The following is a 20,434-nucleotide window of genomic DNA, read 5'->3' on the forward strand; positions in this document are numbered from 1 at the left end:
GAGGCACTGCAACCAGGGAGAATTCTCAACAGGTGCCAGCACATATGTATTTTAGCGTTTCCATGTACCACTGCAATTAACAGCATCTGGTCCTTTAGGAAAAAAGGGTTTCTGCAGACCCAAAGTTCAGTAGTTTAATACAGGACATGTAAATGCTAGAGGTTTGCTGCACCTTTAAATTAGACATGCATTAACTGGGCCAGATAAGAGCACCACTGACCAACTCATTCCTTTTGATGTTTGAAAGGATGTCAGTTGAAAGAAATAAATATTTTTTGCTATTCCCAGCTTATTAGGAAAAATTTACCTTGACAGAAAAATGAGTATTGGCAAGTAGTACAGACCGTAGCACAAGCGGCGAAGCTGTAAACAAGTCAGCCTGTCCGCTGCAGAAAATGCTGGTTTTTAGAGCTTTTTGGTTGGTAAAGTGACGGATAACACAGCTTTTACTGTAGTTGCCATTTGGGAACTCCTAAGAATCTTCTCACCAGCCCTCCCCAACTCCCAAGGCTTGTCCTGGTAGACAGGCTCAGAATGAAGCATTATTCAATCATTCTGGACCTTATAAATTTGAGTTTAGGGAATACAGACTCCAAAATCTGACAGGAATACAAGAGGCACCTTTACCTTTTGAAATGGCACTCGCTTATACTGCAATTTTAAGCACAATGAAGCCCATTACCTCAACTTTGCTTCCTGGATCATGAGCAGCAGCAGCAAAGTAGACCACCTCCTGTACTTCTTCTCGAGGCCGTGCCGAATTTTTTCCAAACACAACAAGCCCATCTTTAGTGCGTGGTGGAAAAGCAACAAAACAATAACTGGGAGGAGCCACAGCCATCCTAAAAAAGTGAAGGGAAAAAGGTAGTGCAAGTCTGACTAGTATTTCAACAAACTTTCAAAAATAATTAAATACAAAGGTAGAACTAGAGCACAAATATTTCACTGTCACATTCATCTTATTCCCTTATGTCAGTTAAGTGCAGTTAGTGAAAGAGAAACAGCTTAGTCTTATTTGGGGTTCGATAAACACAATTAAATTACAGTGAGTTACATACTTCCCATACACATCTGTGAAGGCAGAGGTGTAAGGGGCAGGGGAGAAGAGAAGGTGATTGTGCCTTGGTAATAAGACCAGTCAGCCTTTGAAGAAGGAAGATACTAAACAACTCTGATGCAGAGTAACACTTGACCTAGAAGCATTCTGCTGACTCAGAAATAGGCACTGCACCAGAGCAGAGAGATGCAGAAGAATGTTAAATATTCTACTGTAGTCGTCTTCTTCTAATGCAGTTTTAAAAAAAAAAAAAAGACGAGTGGTATAATGGTATAATTGGAACTAGGACTAAAATAATACATAAAGCACAAGTGGTAGCGGAGGCTGCCTGTCAGTTTAACTACCTATCCAATAAGAAGAGTTATAATAGTAACTGCTAAGTGATTGAACCTGGTTTTCTTCTATGGTTTGTCTGCAGATTTTTAAACCTCAGGTTAATTGATTGCCAGTTTGTAAAGGCTAGTCTGGAAACTCCTCCAATGCTTTTATCAGGATACAAATGTTCAAAATGTCCAAACTGCCAGTTAATATATTTATGAAGGTTAACCTGCTAACTTGAGGCAAAACACATCCTACTGTAGACAAACTACTGGATGACTATTCCGTCAAACAATCATGGTTTGTCTTTAAGCACAGAAACTTCATCTATCACAGGGGTAGGCAACCTACAGCACGCATGCCAAAGGCGTCACGCAAGCTCATTTTCAGTGGCACTCACACTGCCCGGGTCCTGGCCACCGGTCTGGGGGCCTCTGCATTTTAATTTAATTTTAAATGAAGCTTCTTAAACATTTTAAAAACCTCATTTATTTTACATACAACAAGAGTTTAGTTATATATTATTGACTTGTAGAAAGAGACCTTCTAAAAACATTTAAATGTATTACTGGCATGCGAAACCTTAAATTAGAGTGAATAAATGAAGACTCGGCACACCACTTCTGAAAGGTTGCTGAACCCTGATCATGTAAATTCAAGAGAAAATTATTCAAGACACAATACAAACAGTACAAGCTTCCCTAAAAAGAAAGGTGTTACAGTGAAATCATTTGGGAAAAAATGCAACTGTTTACTTTGGTACTTCTATAGCTCATCACTATGGTCAGAGTACCTCCCAAATTAATAAAAACGAGATCTGCCCCTTCTCTGTCTGCAGGAGTCACTTGAAAAGTAGCAGATTTAGTCGAAAGCATATGATCAAAACGTTCCCAACAACCATTGCTTAAGTTATAGCAATGACTCTCTCAAATTTGTAGTGCTGTCTTTGGTCATTGACTTAGATAATATCTGAAAACCTGAGACATCATGCACTCCACGCAATTCAAGACTTGAAACAAACATTTTTAAAACTATAAATAGAAGTGAGCAAACAGATGTTTTTTTATTTGATTAGGTGGCTAACCTGAAATCCAGAAACAATTTTGTTTTTGTTTTTTCTTCACCAACATAAAAAAAAAAACCCAAAGATTTCATTTTGAGTTTAAAAAAAACCCAATAAACCATTTTTAGTTTTTGGTGGGGCTCGGGGTTTTTTTGGTTAAAACTAAATTTCTAACCAAAAGACTTTGAAACAAAGATTAAACATTTCAAAAATATTGAAGAAAAAAACCTTAGTTTCCAGTGGAAACTATTTGCCAAATTCAACCTAGATTCCAAAAATTACCTGATTTTAGGGTAGAGATCATTCAACTCTTCCTGGACGATGAGTCATATTGTCACTAGTAGGTTAGGGTCACAGGGACAAAAGGTGGTATTGGAGCATTACAGTGCTGACAGGACTCTCTCACATATTATCCCTGACTTACAGCCTACCTATTGTCTTGGCTCACCTAAATAACATGCAACATTAAAAAAGCAGATATTTGACATTCTGCAAAATGCTGAAGCCCCTTTCAGCATAAGCAATTTTCTCAACAGTGAGGTTTTCGGCACATTAAGGACAAACTGTACTTATTTTGCTCACACTTTGAAAGCTGATACAGTTTCAACCAGCCTCAAATTAAGCTCTATATACTGTAGTTCTGATTTTATTCACTTCAGCAAGTGCTTATTCCCTTTTTAAAATGTATCTATAGTATTTTCCTGATTCTACAGTAAGTTGTATGATACACCTTGTAATCACAGCCAATTTTACTGGAACCAATCTTCCAGTGTGCCAAGTACACAAGTTTTGAGTGCTAGTGTGTGTGGAGACCTTTACATACCACATTTGTTGAATATGTATCCAGCCACTTGTTTAAAAGGTTCAATCTCTAATGGTGCTCCAGCATGTCCATTATAACGTCCAACATGGGAAATAACTTTCCCACAGCAGACTTCACTGCAACTGACAGGACAGTAAAAACAGAATCTCTAGTGCTCTGGATTTTTTAAAACTACCTTACAATCTTCCCCACTGTTGGAGTTCTCTTTGCCCCAGTGCAGATATGTATATGAAGTAAACAGCAGAGAAATATTGCAACCTAAAATAAAGCTATTCACTTGATATACTGGCAATCTGGTTGGCAAAACTGATTAATATTCTTCTTACTTTTTTCTTCTATAAATATACTTAAGAGCCTGACACTAAACTCTTGTTCTATGCATACATATATGGATGGGAGCACATACAGTTTGTTGGGTAGGAGTTTTGCCTCATTCAAACATGCATCACTGACACTTCAATTTCTGCCCCCTTCAGTTTGTTCAGAATGCTGCTGCTAAACTCCAACTTCTTTGCCCATCTGGCTGATCACATAACAACCTTCTCTGAATGCCTCCATTGACTTATCATGTGATATCATATCTCAGCTTCTCACAACCTTCAAAGCTCTACATACTGTTTATCTCTTGTTAAGTTCTGCGATGAACCTCCCCCGTCTTTCCACCAGTGCCCTCAGCCTCCTCAGTTTTATCAGATTCTCACAATCACTTCCATGCCTTCTTCCATGCATATTATATCCTCCCGGAGCTCATCTTCAAGGTCTCTATTCTATTCATATTTAAGACTTAAAGACCCGCTTCTGTCATACTGTCTGTACTGAATTCAGTTGGCTTGTATATACAGTTATCTATTGTCCCTCCTTCCCTAACCTGTACTTGTCATCCTTAGATGGTCCTCTGAACAGGGATTGTTCTTAAGTCTTTGGAAAGACTAGCACATAGCATGAGCTACTGTAAATACACTTAGAAGAATGTCTCTTGCTATATTGTCACAACTACAGAGGCATATTTTGTGTTACTTCAACATTTTCTAGCGCACAAACCCATATTCTCGTACATATACTCGTCATACTTAAACTGTATAGTGCTCCAGTGTGGACACTTCTATTTAACCAAAGAAACTCTCCATGACTGTGCTAACTTAAACTTGCACTACATGATCACTGGCATTGTTCTAACATGTTTCTCTGAAACACAGTGCTTAGATGCAGCAATTCTTGGAAACCAGCATAGGCAGATGTGATAGCAGTCAATGGTTTTTGTTCATTAAACATAGGTAACTGCTGGTTTTCAATATTGTGAAATAGACATCACACCATTAAGAGTTAAACAGAGGTACCTACTGCCAATTTAAGGTTAAAAATCCTTATCTTCAGCCAGTGTAAATTATTCATAACAATGGAAGTACACAGATGGACAACAGCTGTGGATCTGGCCCTGTACCAGAAAGTTTTAATTTCCCCACATTCTTTGTGTGAGCAGTTAAGTAGTTCCAGGTAGGTTATTTGTGAAAGATTGATAATACACTGGTCTGATGTAGATCAGAAGAGACAGTATGAAAATCAGAAAACAATCCAATTCTGCAGTGATATCTGAATTGACAACTCACAGGTAATGAATATCATTTGACTGATTTCACTCATCAAGTGGAGTTTGATAAACATTAATTATAAAGGGAACTTGGCTTTATATGGTGTTACCTTTGTATTTCTTTAGTTGTCTTCTGGTTACCACGGCAGTCTACTTAATGTGTGCCTGTACAATATGAAGAACCTTTGATTTAACGTGTTCCTTTTTTTTCCAGTATAATCTCCCATGATAAATTTCATTTAAAGATCGCAGAATTAAACTCAGTTTGATAAAGTCACCATTAGGAGCTAATCTGTGTAATACTTTGCTGCAGAAAGAAGATATAGAACAGAATGTCTTAGAGCCCTACACAACACACTGGATGTCCCACTGTGAAACATCAGCTATGACCTATATTAGAGTTTTAGAAGCCACGAGTCTTAACAACAGGATCAAGTTTTTGAATCAGCCTGTGCCATATTTTTAACCTAAAACTATGTCAAGGCAGATATGGATTACAAATCTAGAGATTTTACATCTTAAAGTTGAGATTTTACATCTATCAGAGTCCACAATCTTTGGTTTATGTAGATATTTGCACAGGCTTCATTTCCATTATATGAGTGCCTTACAAATTCTAAGTTATATTAAGAAGGATATTAAGTTCTCATTAGACTCTCTCATGTTATTTATCCACATAGGATTAAGTTCTCAAAGCGAAATATGGGGAACACAGCGGCCATTATTGTTCACTGAGTCTGTGCAGGGGAGGATAGTGACACAGGTGAGACACTACAGCCATCTAAATAAATCTAAGTAATGCATGTGCTGTTCCTGGTTTTGGTTTTTATAACCAGTGCTGTCACAGCACTGCAGACATACAGGATAGATTGCAATATCCTGCAGGATATTGCATCTTTAATAGGCTCACTCCATTGTGCAGAATCTCTGGACTCATCAACACTGTGTATACATGCATACACCCCTTTATTTTCATATTTTAAAAAGCCAAAGACACTGAAATATCCTCCATGTATTTCCCATTTTAAGTGCCAAAATTTCTTTAACTGAAGTAGAAGGGTGAATGGAGGGGAAAGGCGAATGGAGAAGAGGAGACATCTCCATTTTTTTTTAAATGGACAACTATATTTGATATTGGGACAGAGGTAAAGACTCCTAAAAATGGAATGAGAGACTTAAATTACCTATGAGTTTTAAAAGAGAGATTTCAAGGCCAGAATGTATCATTAGATCATCTATTCTGACCTCCCATAGATCTCAGGCAATTAACTTCACCCAGTTACCCCTGTAACTTGACTAAAGCATACTTCCCAGAAAGGCATGAAGTCTTGACGTGAAAACATCAAGCAATGGAGAATTTTTTCCCCTTGGCAGTTTGTTCCAACATTTATCACCTCACTGTTAAAGTATTTGTGCATTATTTCTACTCTGATTTTGTCTAGCTTCAGCTTCCAGCCACTTGTTCTTGTTAAGCCTTTCTCTGCTATATTAATGAGTCCTTTAGTACCTGATATTTTCTCCCCATGAAGATATTTATGCACTAATCAAGTAACCTCTCAATCTTTTTGATAAGCTAAATAGATCAAGCTCTCTGATGCTCTCGTATTTTTTTTCACCCCTTGGATAATTTTGGTGGATATTTTCTGCACCCTCTCCAGTTTTTCAACATCCTTTTTAAAATTTGGGCACTAGAAATGAGGCAATGTATTGCTATTGGTCCCCCCAGTGCCAGAGGTGTTTGTCTAACCTATTCTTAACCTCCAATGAGGCCCTTGGAAGCCTATTCCAGTGCTTACCTATCCTTATTGTTAGAAAGCTTTTCTTAATAGCTAACCCAAATCTCCCTTGCTGTAGATCAGGGATCAGCAACCTCTGGCACGCAGCTCACCAGGGTAAGCCCCCTGGAGGGCTGGGCCGGTTTGTTTACCTGCTGTGTCTGCAAGTTCAGTGATTGCAGCTCCCACCTGCTGCGGTTTGCCGTCCCGGGCCAATGGGGGCTGCGGGAAGCAGCGCGGGCTGAGGGATGTGCTGGCCACTGCTTCCCGCAGCCCCCATTGGCCTGGAGTGGCAAACGACAGCTAGTGGGAGCTGCGATCAGCCGAACCTGTGGATGTGGCAGGTAAACAAACTGGCTCGGCCCACCAGGGGGCTTACCCTGGCGGGCTGCGGGCCAAATGTTGCCGACCCCTGTTGTAGATTAAGCCCATTACTTCTCCTACCTTCATTGGACAGGGAGAACAATTGATTACAGTCCTCTTTGTAACAGCCTTTAACATATTTGAAGACGTCTCAGGTTGTCCCCTCCCCCCCCCCACCAATCTTCTTTTCTCAAGACTAAACATGCCCAGTTTTTTTTTTAAACCTTTCCTCAGAGGTCAGGTTTTCTAAACCTTTTATCATTTTTGTTTTTCTCCTCTGGACTCTCCAATATGTCCATATTTTTCTTTGTGTGTTGCCCAGAATTGGACTCCAGCTGAGGGCTCACCAGTGCTGAGCAGACTGGGAAAATTACCTTCAGTGTCTTACACACAATACTCCTGTTAATACACCCTAGAATATTGACCTTTTTCACAGTTTCATCACATTGCTGACTTGGCTTGTTGGAATCCTTTAATCTGCGAGAGACAGTGGGAATTGCGGCCTATGATGTAGATGGTTTGCAATGTCTCATCTGAGATTTGCATGATCTTTGGCAGTTATTGCAAATGTGTACATTGGTTGGGAGCTGCTTGCTTCCTATGGGCTCTTTTCTCTTCAAGCTATAGTAGCCAGCTTCTGTAATGGACTTTGATACCCTGATTGAGACAATGGTGCCACTTGTTACCATCACTTGCCAAGATTTCCCATTGGACAGGATCAATTCCAAATTCCTTCATATCTCACTTGCATGTGTCTTTATAGCGAAGCTTGGGATGTCCTGTTGTTCTTGTTCCCCCTGATAGCTCCCCATATAGCATGTCCTTGGGTATGCGTCCGTCTTATTGCTGACTCATTCAATTTGTTATCCACTAAAACCTCTAGATCCTTTTCAGCAGTACTGCCTCCTTGATAGTTATTCCCTGTTTTGTAGTTGTGCATTTGATTTTTCCTTCCTTGGTGCAGTGTTTTGCACTTGTCTTTACTGAATTTCATCTTGTTAATTTCAGACCAGTTCTCCAATTCATCAAGATTGTCTGAATTCTAATCTTGTCCTCCAAGTGGTTGGAACCCCTTCCAGCTTGGTGTCATCCACAAATTTTATGAGCATACTCTTGTGACGTTATTGATATGAACTGGGACCATATAGAACATGGTTTGCAACCAAGGTCCTGTAGTGGCACCAAATCTTATGTAAAGGGGGTCATATAAGGTGTCTAAGACCCAGGTTATGGGTTGCTGGTTATGATTATGCTGTCTGTATGTCTGTATCATTTTGTAGTTAAAGTTATAAGTATTGGCTCTGTACTGTCTGTATTTTGTATTTGTGCTCTGCTTCTGGGTGACACCGCAGACAAGTTGGTGTTAGCTCTGCCCAGCCTGCTTGATTGCCCATTAAGGACCATCAGCTACACAACTGACCCATGGAGAGAAGGCAGACACGCCTTGTGACTCAGCAAAGTATGCAGGGACTTGCCCATGTGACTCCAGACTCCATTTTGCTGTAATTTTCCACAGTAAGGACAAAGAGGTTCTTACACCTGGAAAAGCCTATATAAGGCTGATGCCTCATCTCCATCTTGTCTTCAATCCTGCTTCTGACCTCTGGAGGGACTTTGCTATGAACTGAAGCTCTGCACAAAGGACTGAATGACCCATCCCAGCGGGGGATGTTCTCCAGAGACTTGATTTGAACCTGCAGTTTATTCCATCACTGCTACAAGCCTGAACTAAGAACTTTGCCATTACTGTATGTAATTGATTCCATTTAACCAATTCTAGCTCTCATCTCTACCTTTTTCCCTTTATGAATAAACCTTTAGATTTTAGATTCTAAAGGATTGGCAACAGCGTGATTTGTGGGTAAGATCTGATGTGTACATTGACCTGGGTCTGGGGCTTGGTCCTTTGGGATCGAGAGAATCGTTTTCTTTTATTGGGGTGTTGGTTTTCATAACCATTCATCCCCAGGATGAGTGGCACTGGTGGTGATACTGGGAGACTGGAGTGTCTAAGGAAATTGCTTGTATGACTTGTGGTTAGCCAGTGGGGTGAAACCGAAGTCCTCTTTGTCTGGCTGGTTTGGGTTGCCTTAGAGGTGGAAAAACCCCAGCCTAGGGCTGTGACTACCCTGTTTAAGCAATTGGTCCTGAATTGGCACTCTCAGTTGGGTTCCGCCAGAACTGCATCATCACAACTCTCCATTCTGTTATCCAGGTCATTAAACAAAAATATTGAATACTGTAGTCCCAGACCCAAGACATGCTCTTGCAGGCCCCCACCAGATACGTCCCCTCCGTCTGACCGTAAATCATTGCTTGTTGAGTAGTTTTTCAACTGGTTTTGCACCCACCTTATAGTAATTTCATCCAGACCACACTTCCCTAGAGTGTCATGTGCATCTGTGTCAAAACCTTATTAAAATCAAGATCATCACATCTACAGCTTCCCCCTTCCACTAGGCCAGCAACCTGTCAAATAAGGAAGTTAAATTGGTTTGGCATGATTTGTTCTTGACAAATCCCATGTCTATTACTTATAAACCTTTTATCCTCTAGGTGCTTATAAATGTATTGTTTGATACTGAGAGAGGCATTTGAGCAAATTATTAAAGTTAGGCTGACTGGTCTAATTCCAAGCTCCTCTTTCTTCCCCTTTTTAAAGATAGGTACTATGTTTTCTGCACCCATCTTTGAGAACTCATGGGGGATAATTGCTAACAATTCAGAGATTATTTCAGCTAGTTCCTTAAGCACCTGAGGGTGCATTTCATCAGACCCTGCTGACTTATGTAAATATTTTTAAAGTTAGATGCATTCAATCTATTCTTATACATTCAAGGATTTCATTAGCCCTATTTGCCAGAGCCTTACACTAGGAAGAAATACTTTTAAAACAGTTTCAGGATTGCTACACAATATGTAGCAAAGAATGAGTTTTTGGAAACCTCTGAATTCACTATATAGATATGTGAGATCACCAAAATGGGTATATATTGCCAGGGCCGGCTCCAGGCACCAGCATTCCAAGCTGGTGCTTGGGGCGGCAATGTGCAAGGGGCGGCAGATCCTGTTGTTTTGCCCCACACAGCGCGCCAAATTGCTGCCGTGGATGGCGGGGACAGTCTCTGTGTCCTTAGGGCGGCAGGGGCGTTTCCACGGCAGTGGCAATTCGGTGGCAGCTTCTATGTGTAGCTGTCCACAGCAGCTTCAGCTAAACATAGAAGCCGCCGCCGAATTGCCGCTTCCGCGGAAACGTGCCTGCCGCCCTAAGGGCACACGGACTGCCCCCGCCACCCGCGGCGGCAATTCGGTGTGCTGCTTGGGGTGGCGAAAACTGTAGAGCCGGCCCTGTATTTTGCATGGGCGGCTTTGTGAGATGGTATTCATGAAAACCTTCACCTATGGATACAGAGGATAGTTACATTCCCAATTACGTCCTTTCCAGAAGTCCCAAGTGTAGGTTGCCAAAAAAATAAGTCTTTTTTGTAATTTTTTTCCCCATGGAGAACTTTATTCCCAAATGCACTTTAAGGAAAAATGCATTATTAAATTCCATAACACAACTGCACCTACATGTGAGCCGTTTGCTCAAACAACTAACCAATACCACGTTTTCCTCTGACTAAGGTGTAAGTAATGGCTCTTATAACTAGATGATCATAAAATGTGGTAAGTGTGCCATTATTTTAAGTCTTTGATATAAAAATTTAAGTTGGTGTAAACAAAGTTTATTGACCCAGTGATAAAGGAAGGGTTTTTCAGAATGCACTAGACACTCTCAAAACTAGTTGAGGCAATTTTTATTGTGTATCTCCAATTTAATTTTAAGATTAAATTCTGTTCTTCAAAGATTTCAGAAGAGGAGGCAGCAGAGACAAGGTCCAAGGCCAGAGGAAAAAGGGAAATGAAATGGAGGAAATGAGGGGGGAGGGCTTAGTTCTTGGGAAAGAAACACTTTTTTAAAAGTAGGTATTCACTTTGTGCTGGAGTTGCTACAGGAATGAAGTGATGTGGGATGGTGTTTTCAGAGGAGGTAGTCCATGAGCATTTCAAGAAGTAGTCCTCAAACTTTTCCATAGTGTGAACTCATGTCCTAGGCCAACAGGGCTCTTATATAAGGAAAAGCAGCCACAGCAGGAAAGATGGTCCAAGGTTTGGGGCTCTGGCCTGGTACTTGGGAGGCCCATGTTCAACTCCCTGCTCTGCTCAGGCTTCCTGTATGGCCTTGGGCAAGTCCCTTGGGCCTGGTCTACACTTAAATTTTGCTGTAATGGCTATGTCTGTTTGCAGTGTGGAGAGAAAAAATAAATTAATCACACCCCTAAAAGACATAGATATGCCAGGAAAAGTCTAAGTAGTATAGACACAATTATACCAGCAAAACAGTGCTCTTGCTCTTACAGCTTATTTCATTTGGGAACTGGAAACTTTTGGTGGTATAAGCTGCATCTCCCCGACATGGCTTGCCAGAACAGTTATCTGGCAAATCCCTTCTAGTGTAGCCAGGGCCTATATCTCTGTGCCTCCATTCTCCAGTCTCTAAAATGAAAAGAATACTTCTCTACCTCACAGAGGTCTGCATTAGAGACAATGAGACACTATTTTGCTAACGGAAGGCCAAAGTAATAGATAGGTGGATCACTTAGAGCATGACGACTTCCTCCAAGACATCTGGAAATTTGACCAGGATGATTTGGAGCCAGTTCAGGAACTACAAGCTAAATAAGCTATGTTTTTATAATGCTTACATGTATGGTCTTGGTTTAGCGTCCCCAAAAAAGTCAACCATGTGTACTAAGGACATGATTTCCAAATGCCCTTAACTTGATCAAGTCACAGTCAATTTTGTCCAGAATAAGGCCACAGATTGCTTCTCTGCAAGAATTACTTCCATACCTAACTTCAGATCTCAAAGGTCAGCCATTTTCACTATTCAAAAACAAAAAAATTCAAATGGAAAAAGTGTATTTTCAGCCTCTCCAATTTCAAGCATCACTGAACCGTTTTTACTCAAGCTATTTTAAAGAATGTAGACACCAAGCAAAGAAATTTCCATTACAAGTTTCACAAAGTTATAATCTATGTGAACACAGGTCTTGATAGTGGATGCTTTTATAGGGGTTGTTCCTCAATTTTACTTGGAAATATTTATCTAGTGTATTAGAATTACAAATACTTAGATATTAATACTTTGCAATGCCTTCCTGTTTAGCCAATCTGACTCTTATTTCTAGGAAAGTAAGATTGCATGCAAGTGTTTTTTTGCCTACGACTGGTCCTTTGTCTTCAGATTGCAAAAACAACAGTCTTACAGTGAAAATGCAGCATTTCAGTAACTAGGAAACAGTCTACAGAAAAACTAGACAAGTGTGGGAAAGCTGGGTCAGAATAAAAGTCTGTCTTGACATTTAACTAGCGTTTACTGAACTGAATGCTCAGTCTTTGCACTGTTTTAATTGTGTCTTGACAAAGCGCCCTGCAGCTTTATCTCAGTGAAACCAAAAAATTCTCCCCATAGTGTCATATATTAAAAGATCTTTAGATTTAATATGAAAAAGGCAGGTTGGCTAGGGTTTTAGGGTTAAGTGATTTTGATATACAAAGCAGGTATCTGGCCAGTAGATTTATTTACCATTTCCTGAACAGTGGAAACTCAAAATTCATAATCTCCACACAAGCTATTTCTGTCTATAGACCTATTTCTTTAAGGAGTGTAACAGAGCACTGCTGTGCTACAAGGAAATATTAAAAATAACTGGTGGTTCTGCACCAACTGTGTTCTGATTCATCATAATGGAGAAGTATTATAGTTTGGTTGGATTGTTTCTTTATCAAATATTTTTAAAAATACAAAATGTTACAATACATCAAGGTGTTCCCCCACAAAGCCTAACATGAAATCCCAAAGTGGTCTCTGCATTTCCTACAGCTACACAATCTCTTCACGGACATCCTCCAACATCTCTCAAAGTAACACCAAAACAATCAGTATGATGGATTTTCAAACAATTTCCCTTGGTTTGTCTTAGCTGAGATCATATGGGCTCATCTTTACTAGAAAGTTAGGTAGTAGTAGAACATGACATAGAGGAGGAGGAATTTTAACATGGGAGTTACGACTTGGCAGTCAGTGTAGACAAGTTGTGTGTGTACATGTTAGCTTGTCATTGGTAAAACCCTACGGAAACTAAGTTTATATTGTGTCAGCTGATTGTGGTTAACAATAACATGACAGATTGTCCCTGTCTTCACTGACTTAGGGTTTATTAACATAACTTGACTCAGTTTGTTTTAGCACTGCCTAAAGGTCTAGTGAAGGAGCACATAGTTGGTTTACACACACTTGCTCATTATTCCATCCTACATAATCCACTATTGGACTCTTTGGTCCTTGATTTCCCTGGTGTTAATCACTGTTTTTATTTCCATTAAAGTGCCCTGCAAAAGGGTTTTTTAATCTTTAAAGAACTCTACATTTACATCTTTAATGCTTGCTAAGAGCAATACTCAAGTCATTCACCAATACATAAAATCCTTCAGTGCCTCCCATCCTAAGACAAAACAAAAGTCTTAAAGGAATGGGATGAAATGAAGTTTTGGATCCCCCTCCCCAATCATCCTATAACAGCCAGCCAAGTTTAATAAATAAGACCCTCCAAATCTTGCCTTGAGAACAAGAAAAAAAATAGCCTCTGCTTGGGCCAGAGATATTACAGAACTTAAAGAAGTACACACTTCAACCATCAGAAATTGTTTACACCAATGGCTATTTATATAGCACCAACAGTATGCTGTGCTACAACTTCTCTAACTAGAAAAGGTTTGTTACTGGCCGCCTTACAGATCACAGCTGAGATCACCTATGTTGTCTGTTAATAGTCTTCAGTGGGAGGAAACTGGAGACAGGGTTTGGGGTTTTTTTGTTTTTTTTTCTTCCCCAGTGAAGGTCCTCAGCATTGGAATTTGCTTCTTCCCTGACAGGAAAGCCTAAGTAGGCTGACATTCAAGGTGCACCACATGTTGTCTTGGGCATTTCTGTGCTGGTGGAGAGAAAACCGGTTCAGCTTTGTTGAGGTAGGGAAGTTAATTGTGGACTTTGTAATAATTCAAATAACATTTTACATATACCTAGAGTAGAAATCTATTTACATATCTTTAACATTAGTGTGTATATTTTACGTAATCTAAGATGCCAATCTCTTTTACAAGTCTGGCAGTGTCTTGACAGTACTTGTATGTACAAATTATTAAAGATACATGACCATCACATCCTGCAGAAGAGGAAACTGATGACCCAAAATACACCTAATAAAAGCAAGATTCATTCAGCAGCAGGGCTGGAACAAAGAAGAGAATCCGATATGCAAGTCACAAAGAGATAATGGTTCACAACTTGAGGCACTGGAAGGTTTTAAAAATTGAAAAAATATGCAATGTTATGCTTAGAGCCCTGTGCGGATACAAAAATGCGGATCCGCGTCTGCCAGAATCAACATGCATCCGACCTGCGATCCGCTAGCCGTATTTTACATGTATCCGCAACTGTAGTAGCAAGCTGTTTCACAAGGGGGGAAGAGGACAGAGATGAGTGAGCAGGGAGGATCTTGCAGGGAAGAGGCGGCGCAAGGGCAGAGACTGGAGCTAAGGGGCAGTGCAGGGGCGGGGTCTTGAGGTGAAGGGGCAGCACAGGGGCTGGAGGGAAGGGGCATCACATCACATGCTGCTCCTGGAAGCTCACGAGTGATGGCAGCAGCACTACTGCATCACGGCAGGGCGGAGGGGTGGGGCCCCAGGGCCCCGCCCGCACCAATCGCTGGGGGTGGGCCCTGCTGCCCAGGAGCCAGCGGGCCAGGAGCACGGCCAGTGCTGCCGGGCCAGGCCATGGTCAGAACACTGGCACTGCCTGAGGGGCCCAAACTGCTGGACAAGAAGCAGCATGGCAAGCAGGTGCTGGACAGCCCTGACTCCAGCCTGCTGCCCAGCCCCAGCCACTGGCTGCTGGCTTCCGGCCCCGAGTGCGCTGCATCCCCCATGCTGCCTGGGCCACATGCCGTGGGACAGGTGCCACATGTGATTGACTATCCGCATCTGATTGACTATCCGTGGATATTAAGCAGATATCCATGGATTTGCAGGGCTCTCATTATGCTGTGACTATACTGGGGTGGGGGATCTGCAGTAAAAGAAATCTTATTTGTGCATAAAATGGCTAAGAGGAGAGTGGCCTTGTGGACAAAGCACAGGACTTGAGGCATGGTATGTATTACATGCTGCATATTCAGACAGAATACACAATTTAAATCACTTCTGTAGAGCAGGGTTAAAGGAGACAGAATGAGGAACAGAGTATAGATAGAGGAGGTAGCCATATTATGCTGCACTGTATATTGACACCAGCATCTATGTGTTTGAAACTTACAGGTGTAGGTAATTTAATTAATGTTGTGTTGTGTTCTCTGTTGGGTTTATGAATAGGTTATCAAGCATACTTTTGCATGCATAGGTTCTGGAACTAGGGATGCTGCCACACCCCCTAGCTTGAAGTGGTTTCCATCATGTACAGGGTTTACAGTTTGGTTCAATGGCTCGTAGTACCCCCACTATACAAATTGTTCCAGCACCCCTGTTTGCATGTGCCTATTTTTGTCTGGGGGAGGGAGAGGAGGCACAGCCAAAACTTATAACTCAAACAGGGGGCTCAGCTCAAAAGGTTTGAAAACCGCTGACTTAAAGGATGTGTTGACCCATTACACAGGAGGAGAATTTACTCTTGGGGGTATTCCGCACCACTGTGCATGCATAATTAATGAGCCATGCATATTTTTAAGTTTGGGGGCAGAAAAAAGCTTCTGCTGGAAAGTTGCTGCAGTTCTGCCTTTGCCCACCAGATAGAACAGAGCAGCAGCTCCTGGCCAGCTAGGGAAGAGAGAGCCTGCCTTCTTCACAGCGCCCATTGGGCCAGGTCAGGAGACAGGGTCTATGGGGAGAAAGACAGTGTAGGGCTGGGGGGTCAGATAGGGGCTCATAAGGGCTAGGGGGAGAGGACAGACTGGGTCAGGAGCTAAATGGCAGTGAAAGTGCAGGGCCACATACGGATGAGGGTGGCTGAGTGGGGGCACAGAGACACATTGAGACAGGGGGAGGAGGTGCAGGGTCACATGGGGATGGGGGAGTGGGTGTGTTGAGTGGGGGGTGAAGGGACACGTGGACAGGGCTACAAGGACACATGGGGACAGGGACAGATGTGCCAGACTGAAGGAGAGGCAATGTCTGCATGGGGGAAGCTCCCTAACAATCCCTTCCCACCTCCCAAAAAACCCTGTTCCATACTTTTCCCACTCATACCCAACAACCCTCAAAGTTCACACCCAAGCTCCCTCCTAGCAATTACTTCCCTCTTCCTCAGTCCTTCATTACCCCTGACTCCCCCAAGCCTTTGCATTGCTTTTGAGGGGAGTGGGAAATACAGTTCTGTATTGTAGTTTAAATGAATTATTACTCAGTTCTATATTAATATGCCTAGTAAGGAATCTATTGGTCAAAAACCATTTCCTGAATCGTTTTTGTTGTCCATATTGTTACAGAAATACTTGCTGACACGTATTTTGAAATAAATGACCAAAAATAATTGAAACTAGTGTGATTAGAATGTGTTACTTTGACAAATAAAATATGCAGAATTTGAAAATACTGTGCACAGAATTTTTAATTTTTTGTTGCAGTATTCCCCCAGAAGAAAGAATTTCACCCTACATGCATACCTTGCTAATTCTCACTGACCAGGTCATTTCACATTACTGAAAATTGCATGACTGTGAGTAGGTGAACAAAAAAGGCAGAGAATGCATCAAAAGTATTTTGTTCACTTACTTTAAAAGATATAGTTCAGTTTGTGTTGATAGTACCATAACTGAGCATAGTAAGTGTACCTAGTATGGCTTGTAAAAATAATTACTAAACAAAAACACATCACTGCAGAACTCTGCTGTTTAAATGGCATCAGAGAAACAGGAATAGGCAGCAATTTTTGATGCTAATTGAGAATGTGTATGTTCCCAAAGTTCTACTGTATTTACAGAGATTTAAGGAGCATCAGAGCACCCCGAGATAAAAATCTGGCCTTTGAGGCCACATTAAATAGAACTGTGTCTACAAGAAACAAGTCAATATTGAAAGTTTACAAAATATAAGTGAGTGTATTAATTCTGTATCAACTGTATGCAGTTAAGTTTTTTCTGGGTAGCTAGGTTCACCAGCTCTTTTCAGAGAGTTAAAGTAAATATTAAAAAAATAGTCATGCCTTGTTTTAGCAGTAAAAATATATTGTCCTCCAAAATTTCTGAAAATATAAAACAAGCTCATAAACTGTAAATGGATTTGCTTACTTATCAGACATTTTGTAACTTGTTTATTTTCAGATTGTAAAAGGTGGCTTTGGGACCTTAACTGCTTGACAGATTTTATCTACGTTAGCAGTGTTACATGTGACTGAATTAAGCTCTCTCCAGGCTTGGATGCTCTGAAATCAATGAGTGTCTTGTTTTCAATGGGAGAAAGCTCAAGCCCCTTCAAATACTTGGTTTTGTTGAGGTTTGTTTTGTTTTTGAGTGCAGCAGTTTGTTGTTTAGATATGTTTTAAAATTAGAATTAAGAGGAAATAAAGCAATAATTATCCACAGCATGTGCCTTGATGGCTGTCAGCAGTTAGTTAACCCTATTCCCATAAATTTCTAACAAAAGATTAATAAGGTTATTATAGTTGTTGGTATTATATTAATTTAAGTTAGTTCACATCACAGTATGAAGAGATGTATACGTTTTCCTATTTGCGTCTGTTACAACACAATTGCTTCTCTCTTATCAAATCTAAGGCCCCATATGGCAGCATGGCTTTACTCAAATGAGTAGTCTTATTAATTTTGGTGTGACTGTTCATGCGAATAAAAGTTATATCTTTTCATGTTTTGAAGATTGGGGCCTTAATATGTTGCCTTAGGCTATATCGCGTCTAGATGAGACGCGATATATCGATCCCTGAAAAATCGATCGCTACCCGCCGATACGGCGGGTAGTGTAGACGTAGCCTTAGTTGTCTTCCTCTTGAGCTGTTGCTAAAACATGTTATCCTTCTGAATTTTGGATATAAATATTGGTGTAAAGTCCATTTTATAACTATAAGTACAGTACCCAACTCAATACATTATAGATTATAGGTCCAATTCAGTAAATACTTGCACATGTAAGTAACTTTACTCACTGGACTACTCCTACAAGCAAAATTAAGCATATATGAAGGGTTTCCAGGATTTCAAGGTGACTGTAAAGCTCCATTTTTTTTAAAAAAAAAAGAGAGTATCTTAAACCTTTTCTAACCACTTTTTTAATTTTTTTTTTAAAAGAATGATCAAAGATTCCTTTTTCATACTAGGGACAAGGACAACACTTACTGATGTCAGCCTCAACATTCAATGTCATTTGAGACCTTTACCTCCCATCCTTACTCTTAAGATTCTGCATAGCAAGAACAAACATCAAAAAGCAAATAACTATTCGATCTTGGGCTTTGTGGTTAAAAAAAAAATCCAATAACTATTTAGGAAAAAAATTGCATTAGCGTCACAATAAGTAATCCACAAAAGCTGCATGCATTGCAGCTGTACAACACACTTCTTCAGAATGCTACTGTACTTAAGTAAATACACTGATATTTAAAAACTGCAAACATCACCTAACAAACCAGAATAAAATGCCCCACTTGTTCTCTGTAATCTGAACAAAACACACATCAATCACTTCACGGCGCATTAGTGTGGGACTCCCTGGCATAATGTGTTCTAACACAATTAAAATCACTTCTGTAGAGCAGGGTTAAAGGAGACAGAATGAGGAACAGAATATAGATAGAAGAGGTAGCCATATTATGCTGCACTGTATATTGACATCAGGTCTTAACCCTGGTGGCTGAAATATTTGGAGCTTGTGGTCATATTAAGGAGTCACAATGGGTAAGGCAGACACGATTGTTCTAACACTATGGAAGCAGGTGAATGGAAAATTTCATACAGACCGAGCCACTCAGCAGACAAACAACTATTCAGGAATTCGAGAGGCTATAACCATAGGGCCAAACATCTCTGGACACATCTGGTGCATGGGTAAGGCTATCCCCATACCGTACTCTTTATACTTCAGAGCTATAGTGACACACATGATAAGCTACGGTTATCTGCCTGGCCCCATAGCGACGCACCGGGTAGGCAGGCTAACTCCGCAGCTCTGGAGCTGCGTCCACATCCACCTGCCCTTCGCAGACCGCGGGGCGAGGGAGGGGGCGCAAACTATGGCAACGCTTTCCAAAGCGGGTCTGAAATGGTCTAGGCGTTTGCAACTGAACAAAGCTTGAAAGCCAGCGCTGTGGCTCGGAAGATGGGCGCTCTCCAGCTGCGCCCCCGCTGAAGACAGCAATAAGCCGAGGGCCAGGGCTGGCTCCGCGCGCCCCGCTCCCCATAGCGGTGGGTCCCTGCTGCATGCCCGGAGAGCAGCGGCAGGAGCCGGGCGCCCAGCGGCGGGAGCCCCAAACCGGCTCAAAGGAGGCGTCTGCAGGCACAGCTGGCGCCAGCCCCTCCCCGGCTCCCCCAGGCAGAGGCGAGGGAGGCCGCGCATCTCACCTGCCAGGCGCTCGGGCTGCTCCCGGGCTCCTCTCCAGCTGCCCCGGGCTTGTGCTGCGATAGAAGCCGCGAGGGCGGCGGCGGCGGCGGCGGCTTCTCCAGGTAACAGCCGGGCTGCGGCTCACGGGAGCAGCCTCTCAGCAGCCAGCTCCGGGGGCGGGGGCAGGCGGGAGGCGGGGCTCGGCGGGGCTCGCTGCTGCTGCAGGAGCCGCGCGAGGCGGCTGGCGGAGGGCCGGGGCCGGGCTGGGTCTAGGCGCAGGGAGCCCCGCGCTCGGGGGGTGCCCACGCCAGGCCGTGCCCCATGCAGGTCTCTTGCATTGCGTCGGGCCAGGGGGCAAATGACAGGCGCTCCGCGTGCACCCAGTTCCCCTCCCCGGCCTGGGGCCGCTTGGTTCACACGCCGGTCACGGGACATGAAAATTGGGCCAGCCACGTTTTGAACGGTTGGCCCAACTAAGAGCCGTCCACACTCCCAGGACCAGCCGAGGATGTCTGCTGTCCTAGGGGGCAGACACATGCAGGAGGCCGCTAGGCGTCTCCCACATCTGCGGCCAGGACCCTCGCTCTGCACAGCCATGAGCCCGCCTCAGTCCCATCCAGCCACCTCCTGCCTAGAAAGAGCGATGCAAAACCTAGAAGGGAAGGGCAAAGGAAAGGTGGAGGTCAGGACTGGAGGGTTAGGATGAACAGAGAGCATCAAAGGCCAGAGTCTTCAGAGGAAGAGCAGGGACAAGCAGGGATGGGAGAAGATCCGAAGGGACTGGTGGAGTTGGAGGAGC

The 20,434-nt window shown here is 42.3% G+C and overlaps 1 protein-coding gene across 4 annotated transcripts in view; it reads right to left on the minus strand.

Annotated features, from left to right (window-relative positions):
- SCRN1 (secernin 1) overlaps positions 1 to 19,780 on the minus strand; it is a 57,822-nt gene extending 38,042 nt beyond the window's left edge. For all 4 annotated transcript variants that reach the window (XR_005595052.1, XR_005595051.1, XR_005595050.1 and 1 more), the window contains exons 1-2: positions 19,656 to 19,780; positions 683 to 842 (exon numbers count right to left, since the gene is read on the minus strand). Coding sequence is in view for 1 of the 4 variants with exons in the window: in XM_039527347.1 (XP_039383281.1) it covers positions 683 to 841 (159 nt within the window). In the remaining 3 variants the exon portion in view is untranslated. The remainder of the gene's footprint in view (positions 1 to 682; positions 843 to 19,655) is intronic.
- Positions 19,781 to 20,434: the final 654 nt, after the last annotated feature.

Source organism: Mauremys reevesii, linkage group 2 (assembly GCF_016161935.1).
Source record: "Mauremys reevesii isolate NIE-2019 linkage group 2, ASM1616193v1, whole genome shotgun sequence".
Classification (NCBI taxonomy): domain Eukaryota; kingdom Metazoa; phylum Chordata; order Testudines; family Geoemydidae; genus Mauremys; species Mauremys reevesii.